This window comes from Parasteatoda tepidariorum, chromosome 7 (genome assembly GCF_043381705.1).
Source record: "Parasteatoda tepidariorum isolate YZ-2023 chromosome 7, CAS_Ptep_4.0, whole genome shotgun sequence".
NCBI lineage: Eukaryota > Metazoa > Arthropoda > Arachnida > Araneae > Theridiidae > Parasteatoda > Parasteatoda tepidariorum.
In genome coordinates this window covers 18,019,478-18,034,519 of record NC_092210.1, presented here as the reverse complement: position 1 = coordinate 18,034,519, position 15,042 = coordinate 18,019,478, and the positions used below count along the sequence as shown (strand labels likewise).

At 27.8% G+C, this 15,042-nt stretch overlaps 2 protein-coding genes across 4 annotated transcripts in view; one reads left to right on the top strand and one right to left on the bottom strand.

Moving 5' to 3' along the window:
• LOC107443175 (uncharacterized) overlaps nt 1–1,123 on the bottom strand; it is a 34,606-nt gene extending 33,483 nt beyond the window's left edge. Inside the window, exons 1-2 of one of the 3 annotated variants that reach the window (XM_021145080.3) lie at nt 1,000–1,123; nt 373–641 (exon numbers count right to left, since the gene is read on the bottom strand). In XM_021145080.3, the coding sequence (XP_021000739.2) occupies nt 373–637 (265 nt within the window). In that variant the 5' untranslated portion in view covers nt 638–641; nt 1,000–1,123. Of the gene's footprint in view, nt 1–372; nt 642–999 lie in introns of those variants that run through there. The other 2 variants (XM_021145083.3, XM_071183125.1) reach the window with 2 other exon arrangements.
• Nucleotides 1,124–1,197: 74 nt separating this feature from the next.
• The window catches only part of LOC107443162 (pre-mRNA-splicing factor nucampholin), a 44,326-nt gene continuing 30,481 nt past the window's right edge, over nt 1,198–15,042 (top strand). Inside the window, exons 1-5 of the mRNA XM_043046869.2 lie at nt 1,198–1,293; nt 3,150–3,207; nt 8,606–8,688; nt 10,175–10,232; nt 14,230–14,297. Coding sequence (XP_042902803.1) covers nt 1,271–1,293; nt 3,150–3,207; nt 8,606–8,688; nt 10,175–10,232; nt 14,230–14,297 — 290 coding nt within the window. The 5' untranslated portion in view covers nt 1,198–1,270. The remainder of the gene's footprint in view (nt 1,294–3,149; nt 3,208–8,605; nt 8,689–10,174; nt 10,233–14,229; nt 14,298–15,042) is intronic.

Genomic DNA, 15,042 nt, shown 5'->3' with positions numbered 1-15,042 from the left:
TATTTTAATGTCATCAAATAAATTTTAATATTTAAAAAACATGTAATATTTTTTGTAAATATATTACTAAGTTGACTGATAAAAAGAATTTAGCATCTAAAACAATAAAAAAATGACCATAATTGCAGTCAACATGTCCTAATACTTGAAGTGCAATATATTATTGGCCAGTCTGTCGTACAAGTAGCCCTTCCCTCAATAAGGTTGTGCACCCTTAGGTTAATATCTTAAGAAACACAATAAATCTCCCACAGATTAGTTTTTTTTTAAAATTCTAACAAAAAGGATATTGTGTTGTACAGCCACATACCACTTTAATTACACAAAAGACTTATATAACAATATCATAAAGCAAAATAATTATAAAAATACCTCTATTCATAGGTAAAAAAGGCAATGCACAAGAAGTTGAAGCAAAATTCCATTTATCATGTGTACTCTTAGCTTCATTGCAAATAAGTTCTCCATTCTGAATAGATACATCTATTCCTGCCCCAGAAACATCAATTAAATTATCTCCTTTCTTTGATTTAAATAGGTTCAACCTATTTTGGTAATAAATCTCATGCCAAATAGGAGCTAGTCGAGGTAAATCTTTGAAGAGATCATCTGTATAATGACTAAGATCCATTTTCATAAAACTGAAAAAATTTGGGGGAAAAAAAGTCTTGAGATGAGAAAAAATCTGAAACTTGAAAAAAATAGAATTAAATAAAATAAAAAAAATTTGAATCGTTAGGAAAGTTACTTGACTTTATATATGTATGTTAAATACCCAAATTTATCAATAAAAAAAATATTGGAAATATTTAATGAGATTAGAAGAATACTTAAAACAAATCGCCTAAGCAACCTAGAATAAAAAAAACTTGTTTAGTTTGATAGTAGCGAACTAAAAATAATAGTCAATTCGAAGACTTGCATGATACGATTAGAAACAAGCAGTTTCCACATTAAAACTATTTCTAACTTAATAGTAATTTCAAGCAAATAAAATACCAAAAATTTCTTTACTTCTATGAGGAGTACACAAAATCAGTAAAATTTAAGAGTAAATTGTGAAAACCGCATGTTTTTAAAAGTTGTTTTTGTTCGCGTATTTCAAAAAGAGTTTCTGGCGATCTACTTCTGCGAAATAAAATATTATTTTCTTTTTAATGGGGGACAGATCTTCAATCTCCTACAAAGCTTCAAGCCAAAGATCAGTTAGCTGCGCTGCTCGTCGCTTTTCCAAAGATTTCCTTTTTGTACAACAAAAATATTTATTAACATGTCCGTTAAAGAGCCTCGAAAGTAAGATTATTTTAAGTTATTAAGAGTATGAGAAATTTATAATTATTGCATCTTATATTTTCAAAGTTATAAGAGTTTTCATTTAAAAATCATGTTTATAATTTTATTTTATAGCTTATAAATTCATCACGAAATCTTTTAATTCGTTGCTTATTTTTTTCTTAACAAATTACAATATATCCAAAATATATTGATTTAATCTCATTGGTTTTTGTAAAATATAAATGTACTTATAACAAAGATATCAGTATTTGGAATGTAAATAATGTATATTTTTTTTGTAATGCATTCTTAAAATAGTCTGATTTCCCCTGCTTCTCCAGTATCAAATAGCATAATTTAACAAATTAATTCTAGACCGCTGGTCCGCAAACCTACACAATTACCTTAAATTTGTTATTTTTTCAATATATAATGCTTTGCAGACATTTTTTCCCTACTTATTGACATAAGGATAAAAAAGATTATTATAGTTTGATTTTAATGTTTTTCGAATTCGACATAATTAGTTTGACATCTAGAATTAATATATTATTCAGTAACAAACAACAGCAATCATATGAAATTATTTATCTTTTTAATGGTTATTATTCTCTATTATTTCATATTTACTTGAATCCTTATGCTATCTACACTTGATCATACTATTTGGTTTTGCTGATTTGTTTTTTGTAGCAAAATTAATGTTTGTGTTGAAATTAATAGGGATGTTTCCTTATCGTGATCTGTCGCGCCAACTACAATCAGCAAGGTACCAAATAGATTTTAAGCTTGCAAATTTTTTTTTAAAAAAACATGTAGATGTTTGCCCGGGGTTGGCTATGAGTTATACCTTTCGAGTTGATCCCTTTCTGTAATTTTTTTTTTTTTTTAGTTTCTCGCGGACCGCTGCCCGGAGGTTTCCAAGACTTGGCGATCATTCTGCCACAGATCATGATATGGAAATCTTCCAAATTAATATAAATTTTATTTCTATTTAAATAGGCTCGAAATATTTTTCATTGTAGTGAGTATGTATATTTATTGGCAAAAAAATTCTTAAGTGCCATAATATTGAAATTGTAAAAATTATGCCAAGGTCCAAATTATTAACGTTATTGGCTCGCAATAAAACACTGAAATATGTTACCCGTCCTTAGAGTAAACTCAATTTTAAGAAGCGCTGCACATCAGATATGCATAATATACGTAACACAGAAACTGCTTTGGAGGAAAATTTTTCATTATCACAAAATTTTTATTAGCATTATTCTTTTTAATTAAGATAAGGAGACAGTTAAGATTTCTCTATTCTTTTCTGCAATATTGTAAAATAAGTGCACAAGAAAACAAGATTGTTTAATTTTAAAAAATTAAAAAGTGTTTCTTATAAAACTATTTATTAAATGTTTCAAAGTGACTAAGATGTTAGGTATATAAAGAAGCCAAGTGTTAGGTAAAACAAGGTAAGTTAATACAGTCTGCAAAAAAAATCAGAAAAAATGAGTAGAAAAAAATAATTTTTGAACGAAATTTCCCAAAAATTGTAAGGTACTGAAACTAGTTACCCGAATCAATAAGTTGCTTGCAGAAAGATTTTTTAATTGACAATTTTTGTTCACTTCATAGTAAGTTTTTCATTTTATCTAAGTTTGTTACTAATCACTGTGATAAGTTTGACTCAAAGTTGTATTTCTTTAGAAACTTGAAAAATTTACATTGAATTTTAGGTAGATTTTTTGTAATTCAAATTTTTGAGTGAGATTAACATCACAAATAGCTTAATATGTATTTTTAGCTACAAAGTTAATAATTTTTTTGCACTTTATTTTAAATTTTCTTAACAATACTGTACATTTTCTTATTTTACATTGCAGATCCTCTAGACAAGAAGTTGCTACTTATTCTGATTCTGATGAATATTCACGTAAAGAAGTAAGCATAGTTTTTAATGTACAAAAAAATAAAATGATTACCCTGAATGACTTGATTTAATGATGGGGTCTTTTTCTCCTGAGACTAATGGTTCATGGGCGTAAGCTCAAATATAGGGGAAAGGGGGCACCTTTCAACATTTTTCGCTAAAAAATTATTTGGGAAGTTTTATTGCTTTAAAAATCTAAGTTCTAATTTTTATTTACTAGATTGATATTTGGGGTAACTTCTCAATTTTTTCCAAAGGTCTCAGCCAAAGACAAAATACCTAATTTTACACATTTAGTGAACCATGTATTTTGTTGAAATCTGCCCCTCCTGGGGGGCAGATTTCAACGGGTGGCGGGGCACATTTCAACAATTGAAGAGAACGTAACAAGATCATGCATTTTGGAAAATTAACTTTATTCATAAATTAATAATAATGAATGAACATATTGGATTGATTTAGGTTTTTTCTGCATTATTTTGTCTTTAATAAAATCAAAGTTTACGGAGAATGTCATGAAAAATACAGCTTAACTGTTACGCAGCTTAAACTTGGTTGAGGCAGTTTCATTTTAATGTCATTTCTTTCTATACCACTAATATCCTCTCTTTCTGGAAAATAAAGCATTGATTATCATGCTCCCTCGCTCTCCAGAAACTACCTCCCGAACCAGGTGAGCTCCTAGCTTGGCAACAACATTTGGAGCTGGAACAACTGTTAAAACTCCAGTTTCATCCAAGTTATATATTTGATCCACTGTAAAATGACCAGAATTAAGAGTTCTCTCATAATTGTTGAAAAATTCTTGAACATTTTCTTTATTAAGAGCTATAGCTCTTGCAAAGCTGGTGTTTTCCGGTTTTCTTAAAAGTAAGCTGTGGGTGACACTTCGTAAAACCTTTAACCCAGTCAATTCCAGAGGTTTTATTTTTGTCCCAGCTACTTTGAATTTTGGAATTGAAACACTTTGCGTTATCATAGGAAAGTTTTCTAACTTGTCTGTAAGTTAGACTATAATTGAGAATTGAACATGTAATTATGTATTCACAAAGCAGGATTTCTTGCTGGACATCAAAAACTTGTTGGCTTATGTATTTAGAACTGTAGCATTTTGTGTTAGCTGTACATTGTTTGGTTTCACCAACCNCCCCCCCCCCAGGGCTGATTGTGCTCCGGAAAAAATCCGGATTTCCGGATTTTTCGCTAACCATGATCCGGAAGTTTCCGGAGATCGAAGGTTCAAACGTTTAAGAAAAAATCATTGATGAAAGTTTCCGGAAATCAAATTTTCAAAGGTGGAACTTGAAAACACAGTTTATTTTATTTGTTTGTAAGGGAGAGCCTGATACTTTATGAGCTTATGTTCAAGATTAATATAAATTTTTTATCAGTAAATAGTTTTTATAATCATAAACTCAGGAAAGAAAGACATATTTGAAAATTTCAATTACTTCTCCAGGTCATCATTGGTATGTGTAAAATTTTAAACATATTTTAAGTAGGAAAAAACCTTGTTTAAATTTTTTTCTAATTTTTCGATTTAAACTTTTTTTTTACTCAAGAAATTTTCCGGAATTTTGACTTGGGCTCACAATCACCCCTGCCCCCCTCTCCCCTACTCATTAATTAGTACAGACAATATTTTAAGTTACAAAATCAGACACGAAAATGTGATTTCTCAGAATAAGCATACCATTTTTTGACGGATTTCTGACCCCTAAAATATACATAGTAGCTGCTATGAGGGAAATAGGGTTCTTATAGTTTGGTCAGGAGATTGGTCCAATTTGGATGCTTTAATAAAAATTTTTAGTTTGTGCGTATTTCACTATATCTCGAGAACTTTTGAAAAAATAATAAATATTTGCATAGAATTATTAAATTTGTTTATCCAAAGAAAATTTCAAGCAAAAAGTAACTTTCAGTAAATATTTATTATTTTATTTAACACTAGCTGAAGAAATTTTGAATTGTAAGATATAAAATGTTTTACGTCATTTTAAAGAATGTAATTTTACATGAAGAAAAGTACAAAATGCGTGGAAAATTTTTCAAACAGCTCCTGAAAAATTGCATTTTATAAAGGTTGTATTCTTAAAATTAAATTTCTCAACTAATTTCACTCAAATTTTGTATTTTGTCATGTAAAATTTTATTCTTTAAAATGATTTAAAAAACTGTATACTTTATAATTTAAAAAAATTTTTATAATTCTATAAATTTTTATAATTAAATTTATATAATTTTAAAAAAAATTTATAGTTAATTATAAATATTTACTGAAAGCTATTTTTTGCATAAAAATATATTTAAATAATTGAATTTTATATTTGTGTTTAAAAAGTAAAATTAATATTAAAGGGTCCAAACTTAGGACTGCTTTCCTGACCAAACTATGGGGACCATATTTGACAGATTGTGGCTATCCTCTATAATTTTGGTGTCAGAAATCTGAATCTGTTGGAAAAAATGTTTTTGTGTATGATATCTAAACTTATATTGTCTGTGCTAATTAATTAGATCAAAAGTTATTCTGGGTGGTCTATTTAGTTTTATACACACTGTATTTATTGACTGATTCAGTTTTGTTTCATTGTAACTAAGGAAAATAAAAATATTAAAATGATAAACCTACATTTATTAATCTTCTTTTTTTTTTTTTTTTTTTTTTTTTTTTTTTTTTTTTTTTTTTTTTTTTTTTTTTTNATTGCTATAATAAATTATTTTTAAAAGCCACATGTATGTAAGCAAGAAAAATTTAGTATGTTATTGAAATCTCTTTCAATGTATAGAACTAAAATTTATTTTATAGCTATTTTTGAACCCCAAATTAATTGGTTTAGAGATTTATTTTCTGGTTAAATGAATAAAATAAAAAAAGGGATATGATTTTGTTGTAAATATTTTTTCAGTTGATAAGAATATTTTTTTTTTTTAACTTTAAATATATTTGGTATAAAATGAAATATGAAGTTACTTATTAAGAAGTTTGATTAACATATTTATTTGAATTAAATGTGACTTTTCCTTTTTTATTTTCCATAGCTTTGAAGTAAAATTATATTTTAAGAAAAAATATATATTATAGTTTGGCCTTTAATTTAAAAATTTTTGTTATAGTAAGTATTTTACAATTTTTTTTTAAATTTTTATTTATAGTTTCTTTAATTTGTAAACCTTCTTTTTTTAAAAAAAAAATTTGCATCACACAAGGATTCCCATGTTTCATGGAAAATCTGGAATAGGGAAGTAACCTATGAAATTGATTGTTTTGATTATTACGAATCATTCCTAAGATACTCTAAAGACTGTTTATTAAATAACATGTTGATTTGATGGTTAGTTATCTTTCAATTATTGTTTGAAAATTTCATTGACTACTGGTGACATATACTAGCTCCTAAGCCATCCCATCATAGTGAGATTGCATTTTGTAGGGCAAAGTGCTGTTATTTCTAAGTGCATTTTTTGTTTTTAAGCTTTTTTTCTTTTTTTAAATAAATGACAAGTTTATTGAACAATGTTTCATCCATTTGTGTTTTTATGGTATCAAATTTTATAAAATAGAATTACACAATTCTTAATAGTGGAGAAATAAAGCAAATGATGTTAATTTGTTACTTTTTCCATCATCATTGCTAGAACTATTTGTTTGTTTGTTGTTTTAAATTTTGTTTATTGACTTTAATTTGACTGTCCAATATTTTTCAAATTTTAATTTAATCCACTTTGAAAATTTTAAAGTGCAATGCTGAAATGGATTTAGAAATTATTAGAAGCCTTAAAAATTTGCTTTAAATTTAAATTGTCAATCTAAAATATTTACAATAAATAAAATGAAATATATATAATTCACTTTTTTTTCAAAATATGAATTTATTTTATTATCTGTACTTTAACATGTTAGAAATAAAATGTATAATTGCACTTTTTTTAAAAAATATATATATATTAATTCAGAAATTTTGTTCTTGAACTTTTTATTTGTCAAAATAATTCTTATCTCGAAAAATCTCTCATATTAATATATTCAATAATAAATTTTTATTTTACGAAGCATAAAAATTTTCTCATTGTACCACGAATGACAAAATATAATACCTTAAACTTTTAAAGGACTAATTACGACACAAAACCTTTTTAACTATATAACCAGGTAGTCAGTGAATTACATATAACAAGCAGTTAGTTTTACTTATTTATTTATTTTTTTAGCTTTTCTTTGGTCTAATGAAGTACATATAATGAAGATTTTTAGTATTGTAAAATTATGTATATATAATTAAATATAATGATAAACTTTTTCAATAAAGGGCTAATCAATATTGATGCTTTTACTTTGTATTTCATAATTATATCTTCTATCCCTTCCTTTTTTTGCGCATATTTTATTACCTAGATATTTTGATTCTTTATTAATGATCCATTTCATTATTAATAGCAATTAATATAATTATGGGTTAGTCAGTTCTTGCAACTAGGTAAGAAAAACTATAAAATACCTAACCACTGCTATAAATTGTTTTTATTATAGATTTTAGTTATTTTTACATTGATTGATAAAAACTTTAACATCGACTTTTGAATTTATTAAAAGATTCTTGCATTTCCATTAGCTGACATTTTTAGGGCTTGTCGAGAAAAATAAGGGGAATTTGCTGTCATAGCATATGCTCAGCTTAAAAGACACACTGCCAGATGCTTCCCTCCTTTATCTACAAGTTTTAGACCACTTTTGTCCTATTTCTGACTATTTAGAAATATTTAATAAAACATTTTTACAGACATGCTTACTTTTTACTGTAATTGATTAACAATGAGAAACAAATACAATATCTATAGCATTTAGTCTCTTAATTATTCAATATGATCATAGAGCAAAAACAAATGAGCGGGGCTCACTTTTGTTTCTCTCACAAAACTTGCTGACACCCTGATGGCGTCAATGAGCAGCATCCATGTTTTTATATTTGGTTTCTGCACATAATATGGTTTTTAATTAATATTTAAAAAGACGTGCCTGGAAAATGACCAATTTTTAATTGTTGATAATGATAATCTGTTATCGAAATTATAATTTTTTCTAGTAAAAATTTTACATTTCACTGGAATTTTTACATGATGTCATTAGTTGGTAACATTTTGTCTCTCTCAAACTCTTTAGATGCATGAAACTAAAAAAAAAAATTATGTTTTTTTTTTCTGGTGGAAAAATTGCAGTGTATAGATAGATTATTAATTAAGAATTAAATTAAAATATTTAGAAAAGTAAAAGAATTCTATTTCTGAAATTAAGTTAAATCCTTTTAAGCATTCTTCAGTCCCAAGTTTAAGATTCAGACAGATTTTAATTTTTACAATGAAGGAAAATTTATAATAAAGTTGCAAAATATTTCATTTATTTTCTAGTCAAGATCTAAAAAATCTCATAAAAGAAAACACAGACAAACTGAAGAAAATGAAGATTCATATAAAATGAAAAGCAAGAAGAAGTAAGTATATTTTTTAATAGATATTGTTCTAGATGTATATTTCAATCAAATTGAATGTATATTTGAATTCAGTGCATAATACATAGGGTTTATTTATATTTGGTCATAGTTCTTGGATTTATATTTAAGTTCAGGTGTTTTGGTTTATATTTATGTTATATGCTTTGCATTATATTTAAGTAAAGTGTTTTGGTTTATATTAAAGTAAAGTATTTGATTTATATATGAATATATTAGTTGAAGTGTTTTTTATAAATAATAGTTTGTATTCAGTAAACCTTCAAAAATCTTTATTGAATATAAAAATATCTTTGTATTCATTAAAGTTTAATAACTGTATATTTCTGTAGTCACAATACATGTATTCATAAAATGTGCATTTCATGAAGTCTTGATTCGCACTTAATGGTGTATATTAAAGTTTAGTGCTTACATAGTTTAATACTTGAATCGAAATATTGAAATATGCAATTTTTAAACTTTAAAAAGTGCACTGGGTATCAATTGCATTTTTTTTCAAGTTTTAATTGGTTTTATTAATTAAAAATATTTTAATTTTTTAACACTTATTTAAATTTTTAGCTCAATTGAGTCTACTTTAAGTGACTCTCAAGTTTCTATTGTCTAACTCTGAAAAATTCACTATACCCAGATCTAAAGTTCTACAGAAGCTTGCCAATTGTTACAGATTTAAACTTAAAGGCATACTGAAAGTTAAATTTGAAAATGATTTCAACCCATTTTTTACAGATAGTTAATAAAATGAATAATAAAATGTTAGGTAGAATAAATAATGAAATTTTAGATAATGGATATAAAATGAATTAGATAATAAAAAATAAATAAATTAGAGATTTGTTTAGCTATAACTCTAGTCACTGTATCAGTAACCCCTTGCCTGTGAAATATAGATTAGAAAAACATGCCAAGAATGGAAGGGAAAAAATTTCTCTTTGATGTATTCGTTAATATCATCAAAATGTTAAAAATAGTTTTTTTTAGGAGAAATTAAACGAAATTATTACTATATTTGATATTTTCACATATATGGGAAATGTTAATGAATTACAGTAATTTTTGCTCAAATTATAGCTAAATAAATAAAATTATGTAATTTTCAAGATAAATATAATATACTTGTCCAACAATATTATTATTTATATCAACTGTTATGATTTCCATGTCCCTCAGTGGTTTGAATAAAATTTGGGAAGAACTGCAAAATTAGAAAAATCTGTCAAAGGAAACGTAACTGCCTAACTTTTTTAGGAAAATTTTAAAAGCAAGTATCGCCATCTATTGGAAAGATGGTAAATTACATATTATGCATTGGGCGAACTGAGTTTAGGCTCCACGGAATTGAAGTCCTGATTTTTCTCTTGCCCAAACTCAGGTCAGGCATTTTAAAATTTTATTCTGCTTTGAATTGATATTTAAAACTTATGTAGAATATGTATGTTGATATATTTTCATTTTTCTTTTTCAGATATGAACATGACTCTCCTCAGTTTCAATCGGATTCTGAGGAACATTATAGAAAAAAGGTAATTTATTTTTGATGGAAAAAAATTTGAAATCTTATTTCTTTTTATTATTTATCTTAAAACAATTATTGTTAGATACAATTTGTGTTTTTTTTATTTACTTATTTTATTTATTTATTTATTTTTTTTTTGAACTTATGTGTCTGATGAGGTGCCTCGTTTTTAAACCTTCACTTCCTCAAAGTGTTCTTCCTGCCAAAATGGCTGATTTCCAACTTTACTGTCTGCCAATATGTTCTGTATGAAATTCAAAATTATTGACCTGACTAAGTTAAGAATTTTCTGTCTTTCCATTCAGTATAATTTTACAGCTGAACGTTGAAGAATAGGATAATACAGGCATGATTCAAAAGGAAAAACACTTAAGCGTGTATTACTGTACCACTAGCTCTACAGACCAAACAAAGGAATGTATCAAATGAAGAGCTCATTATTGACTAACTTTAACTTTTCGACAAGACTGTGCTATTAAGGATTTTCATAGCTTATCTGTATCACACAATCGCTAATAGAGTGGGTAGTAAAGTTAATTACAAAAGCAGTCTTCCAAATAAATTGTGACACTAAAGATGGTATCATGAGACTTGATTTGTTTTCTCAGCAAGCTTGTTGTTGTTGACTTATTCCTCTTGGTCAGCCGCAGGCTCGACCAAGTCAATGAGCTCGAAAGTCTTCAGGAAGTCAAAAACAAGTAAGGGACCAGAGTAGAGGTCTTTCTTTTCCAGACCAAGACAGTGTAAAATGTGATCGGGAGAAGCCTGTGCAGAGTTACACCTCGTGCACATTGAATAGGTCTTTCGCCCAAGCTCAAAAGAGAGACACCTGATGTGTCCATTTATGAGCCTACTGATAGTGGACTGTATGGCTCTATCAGCCCCTATGGTAAGTACCCCACCAGGAGTCTGTCCATTATACCAAGAGTGGGCCGGAGGGATGTTCCATAGTTGTTGATTAGTGGTTCTGATCTTGGAGCAAATCTCAGGGAAGGTCAAAGGTCGACTTGAAATTGTGCTATCAGAAGCTCCCTGCTTGATCAAAAGATCAGCATTTTCATTACCAAAGAGGCCTATGTGAGAGGGAGTCCATTGAATGAAGATTTTACACCGATGAGAGAGTTGTTTAATTTTATTAAGTATAGAGACAGATCTCTTGTCGCCAGCCTTATTCCAGTTACTTAAGTGCTGTATGGCACTACGACTATCGGATAAGATCCAGATATTAGCGGATGATGTTATAGACCCAATAGCGTTGAGTGCCTCTTCGATGCCAGTTAGCTCAGATCTAAAAACAGAGCAGAAGTCTGGATTCTTAATCGTAAGTTTTCTAGAAAAGTCAGGAGCCTTAATGAAAATTCAGCTACTACAAGAACCGCGGTCGCCTTTGCTGCCATCAGTATAGATGAGAATATCTGTGGCTGGTATTTGGTTAATTATTTCAAGAGCAAGTTGGCGTAAGTAATCAGGCAAGTCTTGCTTTTTGTTAGTATGAGCTCCAAGATCAGGATGGAAATGTACCCCAGGAAAGCCCTCCATAGGATTAAAGATTTTTCTCACGGAGTGACTCTCCACATTCATATTTAGTAAATCCATCAGGTGAAAACGAGAAAAAGGGCTGTCTCTTTTCAACCTTTGTTTGTCCAATTACGGAAATAATTTGCAATGCGGTTAAAAACACCAAAACTGTAAAGCTTGTTAAAATACCCAGCCAGTAACTCATTCCTTCTTAGCTTTAAAGGCTGGATATCGCATTCATATATAAAACCAAGTCTGTGGGGCAACTATGCCTCATGCCAGTAATAATCCGAGCAGCACTAGATTGAACTCTCTCAAGTTTTTCTAAGTTAGTGGCTGACGCACAGAAGTAAATCTGATATCCGTATTCCAGAATAGGTCTTATCAAGGAGTTATAAGTTGATCTAAGGGTATAGGCATTTACCCCCCAATCCCTTCCAGCTATACATTTCAAAGGGTCTAGTCTCTTTCTGGATTTATTAACCGCCTGATCTATATGTCTATTACTCAGGATGTCTGGATCTAAAGAGTATCCCAGATATTTTGGATGTTTTTCATAGGGCAGTGATTGGCCATTCATAGTGATGTTGGGCTGATAGTTATATAGACGCCGGTTAGTCGTGAAGAAGCTAGTAATTGATTTAGACAAATTAAAACTCAGTTTATGATTCTCAGCAAAACTCTGGACTTCAGAGAGGGTGTCATTAACATCAGATTCCAATTGTCAGCAAGCTTTATCAAAGTTGTTATCAATATCCTACTTGTGATTGGTTGGTTTGTTGAGTAAGGATAGTGATAGCAAAAAGTCCTAGATTGTTTAGCATCGTAAGCAAATAGCTACATTTGTACCAATTTTGTGCTCTATTTTAACCTTTTGGAGAGGCATTTATATCCTCATTTAGGCTATAAATTTATATTTTGAGGCTTTAAACTGAGTTTTAATATGTGTTAGGTCTTAATTCAAAAGTATGATCGTTATAACCTAGCTAAAATTAGTGACCATTCTGATTTTTATTTGAAATTTTAAGCCAATACTTTTCACCGAAAATATTATTTGATTTTTTTTTAAATTATGTCAGCAGTGTTCATTTGGATTGGCCTCTTTTTTTCAGGTGTTACATTTCACTCCGAAATAAATGGAAAAATGAGGCACCCTAGTTTCTGGTTATGAGTATTATTAAGAAACACTTATTAATTAACAAAATTTGTATGAAACCATTAAAATTTGTAATTTTTTGAAGTGTTTTTTAACAAAATAGTTCTGATGTACTCTAGTTTGCTAATTGAATATATATGGTCAGTTGAAACCATACAACTATTGTAAAACTGAAATTAGCCAGACGCATAACAGTCAGACTCATTGAAATCGAATCGCCATTGAATATACATTCACCTATTTTTATAATAATTATTGTTTGGTTAGTTTTTTACTTTAGAACCTAATTTCTAATTTTTTTCTCTCCTCTTAAACTTTTATGGACAAAAACGTTTCAATCATGATATTCCACTAATAAAAAGAAGAAGAAGAATTTTTGACAGAAATCTTGCAGAATGGATTCTTCTAGTATCTAGAATGCCATCATGAAACAATGTTTTGCTCAGTCATTACAAACATATGAAATTAAGTACTATGGAGTTGCTAAATACAATAGTGAAACCTTTAATACTCCAAGTCTAGAGCCCTGTGAAAATTTCCTTGCACTGCGCTACTTCCCCTTTATATAACATTAGAAAATCTACTTTTTTGACGCATTAAAGTCACCAGCTTAAAGTTCGGAAACGCCGGAAATAACACACCGAGAGAGTTAAATAAGCTAATCATTTTAAAATGAATATTTTACCAATCCACTCTTGTTTCTAAAAAAAACATTTATTTTAATAATTTTTTTATTGTTTAAAACCATTTTCTCTATTAGAATTATTATTTTTAAAATTTTAAATATTTCAAAAAGTTTGTAAAGTTTTTTTAATATTAGTACAGTAAAGTTTTTTTAAAATTATTGATTTAAATCAACTGATATTTTATAGTTTAAACTAATTATTGATTTGATTTTTTATTTAGTGAAAAAAATCATGTATGGATCAAAAATAATCTTGTGTAATATAGTTTATAAATTTATCTTTAGGTTGTGATTTTAAATTTTTTTTTTGAAGTATGATTTTATAAACTAATTAGAAAAATGAAAACAAAAGATAAATGATATTTGTTTAAACAATTAGAAAAATTCTTGTGTCAAAAGTTTTGTATTTGATGATATCTTGAATAATGAATGTCTGTTACCATTCAACTTGGCGGAATAAATTAACAATGTGTTATAAGTATACTTAGGTTTAAGTACATTTTATTGACAATATAGAGTAAATGTGCGATTTAATAGTAAGTTATGTTATCAATACTTAATCTTATTTTTCATTAAATAATTTTAGTTTCAGAATCAATTTTAAACTTTTCTTTTAATTAATATGCTTGTAATTTATATTTTCAGCCTTCAAAATCGAAGAAGAAAGATCGTAGAGAAAATTATGAAAGTGAAGATTTCACAACTAGGAAAAGGTTTGTATAAAATTATCTAATATTTTATATATATTATGTTTAATTTATATATTATGTTTAATTTATATATATATTATGTTTGATAAACCACTCAGCACCTTTGGATGTAATTAGTCATCTATTAATTAAACAATTTCAGTTCTTTAAATCAGTTTCTCATCTTGTAGTCTACAAACCACTTGTAATCCCTTGGAAATTTTCAAATGTTCTGCAAGATAGTAGTCTTTTTGCATAGTAATATTAAGTGAAAGAAACATTTAGATTTCTCTTATTTAAATAAGTTTGTCACTTTTATCTTAATAAGTTAGGCACTTTTAGTGTTTCTTGTAAAGGGCAAAAAAAAATATTGTTTGTAAAATAAAAAATGCAAATATTCCATAATTATGCATCTTTCAAACAAATAATTGATAACTTTGAAAGAGTTCTTTTTAGGACACTCTAGTAAAATTATTTTTTCTAATTATGAAAATGTAACATTAATATTTTATTTTATTTACTATTATACTTTTACTACTTTCATAAATGTATAAATAGGCTATTAATATTTACCCTATTTAATTGGTATGTTGAAGATATAGGCCGATAGAGGTTTTTATTCATTCTAATGAGATTTGTATGATTCATCGGAAATTTGTATGATTTATTTGATGTATTTGGATTTCTGACCCCCAAAATGCAGGTATTTCAGTTATCAAAGAAATATGGTCCCAAGAGTTTGGTCAGGTGAGTGGTCCAGTTTGAATTC